This window comes from Rana temporaria, chromosome 1, assembly GCF_905171775.1.
Source record: "Rana temporaria chromosome 1, aRanTem1.1, whole genome shotgun sequence".
Classification (NCBI taxonomy): Eukaryota; Metazoa; Chordata; class Amphibia; order Anura; family Ranidae; genus Rana; species Rana temporaria.
The window spans coordinates 402090802-402096801 of NC_053489.1; the positions used below are offsets into that span (position 1 = coordinate 402090802).

The 6000-nt window shown below is 43.2% G+C and overlaps 1 protein-coding gene across 4 annotated transcripts in view; it reads left to right on the forward strand.

Moving 5' to 3' along the window:
• AP3D1 (adaptor related protein complex 3 subunit delta 1) overlaps nt 1-5565 on the forward strand; it is a 203587-nt gene extending 198022 nt beyond the window's left edge. For all 4 annotated transcript variants that reach the window (XM_040323311.1, XM_040323319.1, XM_040323328.1 and 1 more), the window contains one exon: nt 3158-5565. In XM_040323311.1, coding sequence (XP_040179245.1) covers nt 3158-3253 — 96 coding nt within the window. In that variant the 3' untranslated portion in view covers nt 3254-5565. The remainder of the gene's footprint in view (nt 1-3157) is intronic.
• Nucleotides 5566-6000: the final 435 nt, after the last annotated feature.

The following is a 6000-nucleotide window of genomic DNA, read 5'->3' on the forward strand; positions in this document are numbered from 1 at the left end:
CGACTCTTTTCAGAGATTTGGGAAGCCAGCATTCCCGACGAGTGGGTACGGTCTTCCGTGGCCACAGGCTACAAATTAGATTTCCTAAGGTTTCCTCCTCATTTCCAGAAGTCGAGGATTCCAAACGATCCGGAAAAGGGAGCCGCATTAAGATTTATCAGCCACATCAAAGATATCTACGCTTCATGGTGGCTTCGCGTCACTTCCAATTCGTGGCGCTTCCCTTCGGGTTGGCTACGGCCCCCCGGGTGTTCACGAAGGTCCTAGCTCCAATCCTAGCCAAACTAAGGATCCAAGGGGTCACGATCCTAGCATACCTGGACGACCTCCTAGTCATAGATCACTCGTCTCCCGGCTTGGAGCGAGCAGTGGCCCTCACGGTCCAATACCTCGAGAGGTTCGGCTGGGTCCTAAATCGAGAAAAGTCAGCTTTCCAGCCCACAAAGCAGTTGGAATATCTCGGCATGAGATTAGACACAGAACAACAAGGAGTGTTCCTACCTCTGAGGAAGGTAAAAGCCATCAAGGAATTAATCCTACTGGTTCTAAGCAAGAAAGAACCGACTATTCGCCTATGTATGAGGTTACTAGGCAAGATGGTGGCCACATTCGAGGCGGTACCATACGCCCAGAGCCACACTCGCATCCTACAGGCAGCCATCCTGTCAGCATGGAGCAGAAGGCCACAGGCCTTGGATATCCCGTTGCCGCTCTCATCAAGAGTCCGACAAAGTCTGTGTTGGTGGTTAGACCCTCAGAATCTACTGAAGGGGAGGTCTTTCAGCCCAGTGGCTTGGAAGATAGTGACCACAGACGCCAGCCTGACGGGCTGGGGAGCAATTTTGGATGGTTGCACTCGCCAAGGTACTTGGGCAAAGCCAGAGAAGCAGTTGCCCATCAACATCTTGGAGCTCAGAGCTGCTCGACTAGCCCTCAGGGCTTGGACGTCAAAATTGCAGGGGTTCCCGGTGAGAATTCAATCAGACAATGCCACGGCCGTGGCATACATAAATCACCAAGGGGGAACCAGGAGTCAAGCCGCTCAGAGAGAGGTGAGCTTGATTCTTCTATGGGCAGAGGCTCATGTGCCCTGCATATCGGCAATATTCATTCCAGGAGTGGACAACTTTCAGGCGGACTTCTTAAGCCGCCAGACTCTATGGCCGGGGGAATGGTCTCTGCATCCACTAGTCTTTCAAGCACTCTGCCAAAGATGGGGAGTGCCGGACGTGGATATCATGGCATCGAGACTCAACAAGAAACTAGACAGGTTCATGTCCCGCTCAAGGGATCCGATGGCCTGCGGAACCGATGCGTTGGTTTGCCCTTGGCATCAGTTCAAACTTCTTTATGCGTTTCCCCCGCTCCAGTTACTACCCCGCCTGCTGCGCAGGATCCGGGTGGAGCACATACCAGTCATCCTGGTAGCTCCAGCATGGCCCAGAAGGGCATGGTACTCACTAATCTTAAGGATGGTAGTGGGAGACCCTTGGACTCTTCCTCTACGGCCAGACCTGCTATCGCAAGGTCCGATCCTCCACCCTGCCTTACGGCATCTAAATTTGACGGCCTGGAAGCTGAATCCCTGATTCTCAGGGGTAGAGGTCTGTCTCAGAAAGTAATCTCTACCCTAATCAGAGCCAGGAAACCGGTCTCTAGGGTGATTTATTACAGGGTCTGGAAGGCCTATGTAGGCTGGTGTGAGTCCAAGCGATGGCTTTCTCGCAAATTTACCATCGATAGAGTATTAAGTTTTCTCCAGCTAGGAGTGGATAAAGGATTGGCATTAAGCACAATCAAAGGACAGATTTCTGCTCTGTCAGTGTGGTTTCAGCGGCCGCTGGCCACCCACTCGCTGGTTAAGACCTTCCTTCAAGGGGTCTTACGTATTAGACCTCCAGTTAAATCCCCGCTTTGTCCGTGGGATTTAAATCTTGTTCTATCAAGTTTACAGAAACAACCGTTTGAGCCGTTGGCTGATATTCCTTTGGTTCTACTGACAAGGAAGTTAGTATTTTTGGTTGCCATAGTTTCCGCAAGAAGAGTTTCGGAGCTGGCAGCCTTATCCTGTAAGGAACCATATCTTGTTTTTCATAAGGACAGGGTCGTTCTCCGCCCTCATCCTTCCTTCCTTCCGAAGGTCATATCCAGTTTTCATTTGAACCAGGATTTGGTATTACCATCCTTCTTCCCTAAACCTACTTCCAGAAAGGAAGGGTTGCTGCATACCTTGGATATTGTCAGGGCCATGAAGGCCTATCTTAAAGCTACAAAGAAGATCCGGAAGACAGATGTGCTGTTCATTCTACCGGATGGGCCCAAGAAGGGGCAGGCAGCTGCAAAGTCCACCATTTCTAGGTGGATTAAGCAATTAATCACTCAGGCCTACGGCTTGAAAGGGTTGCCTCCTCCAGTATCATTAAAGGCTCATTCTACTAGAGCCATGGGCGCCTCCTGGGCAGCACACCACCAGATCTCTATGGCTCAAGTTTGCAAGGCGGCAACCTGGTCTTCTGTCCACACGTTTACAAAATTCTACAAGTTGGACGTAAGAAGGAATACTGATACTGCCTTCGGGCAGGCAGTGCTGCAGGCTGCAGTTTGAGACCCTCGGATTCCGGGGGCTCCTCTTGTTCGAGTTAAATTTAAAAATTTTATTTTTCTCAACTAAGTTGGATTTATTATGATTTGAGTATATCTCTAAATTAAATCCTTTTGTCTTGGAGATGTTCTCCCTCCCCTCATTGTAAGCATTGCTTTGGGACATCCCATATAGTAATGAATGCCGCTCTGTGTCCCGTGATGTACGATAAAGAAAAAGAGATTTTTAATACAGCTTACCTGTAAAATCTTTTTCTTGGAGTACATCACGGGACACAGAGCTCCCACCCCTCTTTTTTGAGGACCATTTTGGGAGGCATACTGCTTGCTACAAAACTGAGGTACTCCTCCTATGGGAGGGGGTTATATAGGGAGGGGCATTTCCTGTTTGAGATTGCCAGTGTCTACACCTGAAGGTACTCCATATAACCCATATAGTAATGAATGCCGCTCTGTGTCCCGTGATGTACTCCAAGAAAAAGATTTTACAGGTAAGCTGTATTAAAAATCTCTTTATCCATCTCTAATTGAAGTTTGTATTTGTTCTTTTTTATAGGGTGAGAAGTCAATATCCATTGATGGGAAGTGCAGTGAAGCAACTCTCCTAAGCAGTCTTCTCAGCGAGATCAAATTGACGCTGGCAGAGTCCTGAGCAAGGGGCCCTCTTAATCTTTTAAACCTTTCCTTTTTTTTTTTTTCTTTTCCTGTTACCATATGATGCACTTGGACAGAACTAAAAGTGTAAAGACTGACCTGCAAATGCATGATCAAGCCCCTCGTCACCTAAGAATGCCCAATTTTACTGGAAATTTAATTTTTTTTTTCTTTTTTGCTTTTTCCCTGTTCTTTTGGTACCAACAATCTAATTTTAATATAAAATAGTAATGCTCCTTTGCAGCAAATATTTTAATTAATACCTTGCATTTTTGCTGTCCCAGACTCCGCTGATAAAATGATTTAAATCCAATCATCCTTTTTTTTTTTTTTTTCATTATGTATACACTATCAGTAAACACTAGGGATTGACACAAATTGTTTTTGGATGTTTATAGGAGCTGCTAGGCTTGATTTGCAATCTGTTTGCTTCCTCCAAAAAGTGCTTTAAACAAAGTTTGTTGCCCTGTAACTAAAACATCCACACTGAGCATCCTACAAAACATTCTACTGAACTGCATATAATGGTTTACTTATGTTATGAGATTTATTTATTTGGGAGTTATGTTCACATTTAAGTTTAAGTGAACCAGTGTTTTTCAAACACCCATTCAGAGGATTTTAAAAATGGAGGAACTTGTCTTTCACTTGAATGGATGCTGGAAAGAAACTGGTTTGTTTCATCAAGAGAAAAGTACACTGCCATTAGTAAATCAATCCCAGTTCTTCTGCTGATAAATCAGAGACACCCTGTGCATCATTTTCAGTTTTGCATGGATACTGGTGATGAGAGAATACTTAATACCCTTTATTTTGTTTTGTTTATTCCACAGTCCTACTCATGTTGGGCAAAGGATCATGTGTTTCGTTTTTTTGGTCTCTTGCACATTTAGTGGGCCAGCAACACATTCCTAATGATAATTTTGCGGGCAGAAACTGGAAAATTAATCTATTTTCCTTAGTGTGTCTTGTCTGTGTGTTTTTTCTTTTTTTGCCCAATGTTTATTTTATGTTGGCTGTACTCCTAACGAAAGTTATATACATGTAAAAATATTGTGCTGTATAGTCTGTCGATCCCAAGTTAAAATGAGAGGCCTTTGCCATCATGAAAGCCTGAATATCATAACAAAAGTGCAAATCTAAAGATGAGGCTTATATGTACTTGGGCCTTTGCAGGCGAAAAATATGCTTAATGTGAAAAACCTGTTTTCCCATGCCCTTGAAAACTGCATGTGGGGGTGCATAGTCATTCACTTCTATGGCCAGCTGTACGCCCCATCTGCAACTCCCCGGGTTTTAAAGTGTTTTTTATTGCTAGGCTTAGTTTATGCCTGCAAATGTTTTTGTGTGTATGAAGCCTAGAAGTAGTTGTGATTCAGAACTCATGTTGGGATCAGTGGATATAACAGGTGGTGCCTTACTTCCTAACACATTTCCAAGTAGGACAGATAGTCATACAAATGACTGGTAAATAGGTTTACCTATTATGTTGCCTAGGAAATAAAAGCCCAAGTTTTGTTTTTTTCCGGAAGTTGTTTCATTTCTTTATGTACTGCAAATGTATGGACTATTATACCACTATACATGATAAAGGTGTAATTATTTTTCAATTAATGAACATATGGTTGCAGCAGTAAAAACTTATACAAATAATTGACTTTTGTTTTTAATAATGTTGGTCCTGCAGGGTAGGCTTAGTCTGGACACAAACATCATAAATATGGCACCAGAAAACACTACTAGCACATTTTATATGGTAAGTGTGCATGAATATCCAAACACAAAATTTTCTTGCAAAATGCGATTTGGGAGTAATGAAACCTCAATTAAACTTAAAGGTAAACTGATTCTTATGTGTTACAAATCTTCTGTACAAGAATGCAGTTTTGTACTTTCCAAGAGCATTAGAAGATTAAGCATTCAAGAATGGTCTTGTTTGCCTACATGTTGTATGTAGGCATTCTGTTGTGGTACTTATATAGTATGTGTCATTTACCTTTTACCATGTCATCTCCTCTCTGCCCTGCTTTTTGGAGCATTGTGTGTCCAGATGCTGATCTCAAATACCAGGTTATCTTGAGAAGTTGGTCACGTTTCCATTATGTTTTTTGTTCCTTCTATGTCCCCAGCTACATTCGCATGTAGAAAATCTTCTATCCAGAACCCTGTTTGGTGATTTTAGAAGTTTTCAGTCTGTATGTGTTAAATTTGCTATTCACATTCCCTTAAGGAGGACTGAAAAAAGGTACCACAAAAGCTGCTGTAATTGTGTCAAGATGATCCACAATAAAATATGAAATGGTTATGAAATTGTGCGTATCGTATTCTTTAATGCTTGTATATTTAAAAAGACGAGAGCCATGTTACTGAACTTACAATGCATTCCAGCAATTCTAGGTGGGGTGAGCTTTGTGCTCAGGGTGAAGGAGTTTGACCTGAACCCAATCTGTTTGCAGTTTGGTGTACTAACTGGCCATATATGCCAGTTCACCCACCTATTAGAACCTCCAGCTATTGTTGGAAATCTGTTGCTTAGCCACAGTATCCCTACCACATTAAAATGACACATCCCCATCAGCTACTTTTTAAAGTTGCAAACAAGCCAGTGGGGATCCTGGCAACATCATTAACAAACTATTATGACCAGATTTGGTCCATGACTTACCCAGGATCCCAGGTACTGCTGTTTACATTCCAGCAGGGACCTGTCATTTACAGTGGGTGAGGATCTTCGTTTTTGGAGTG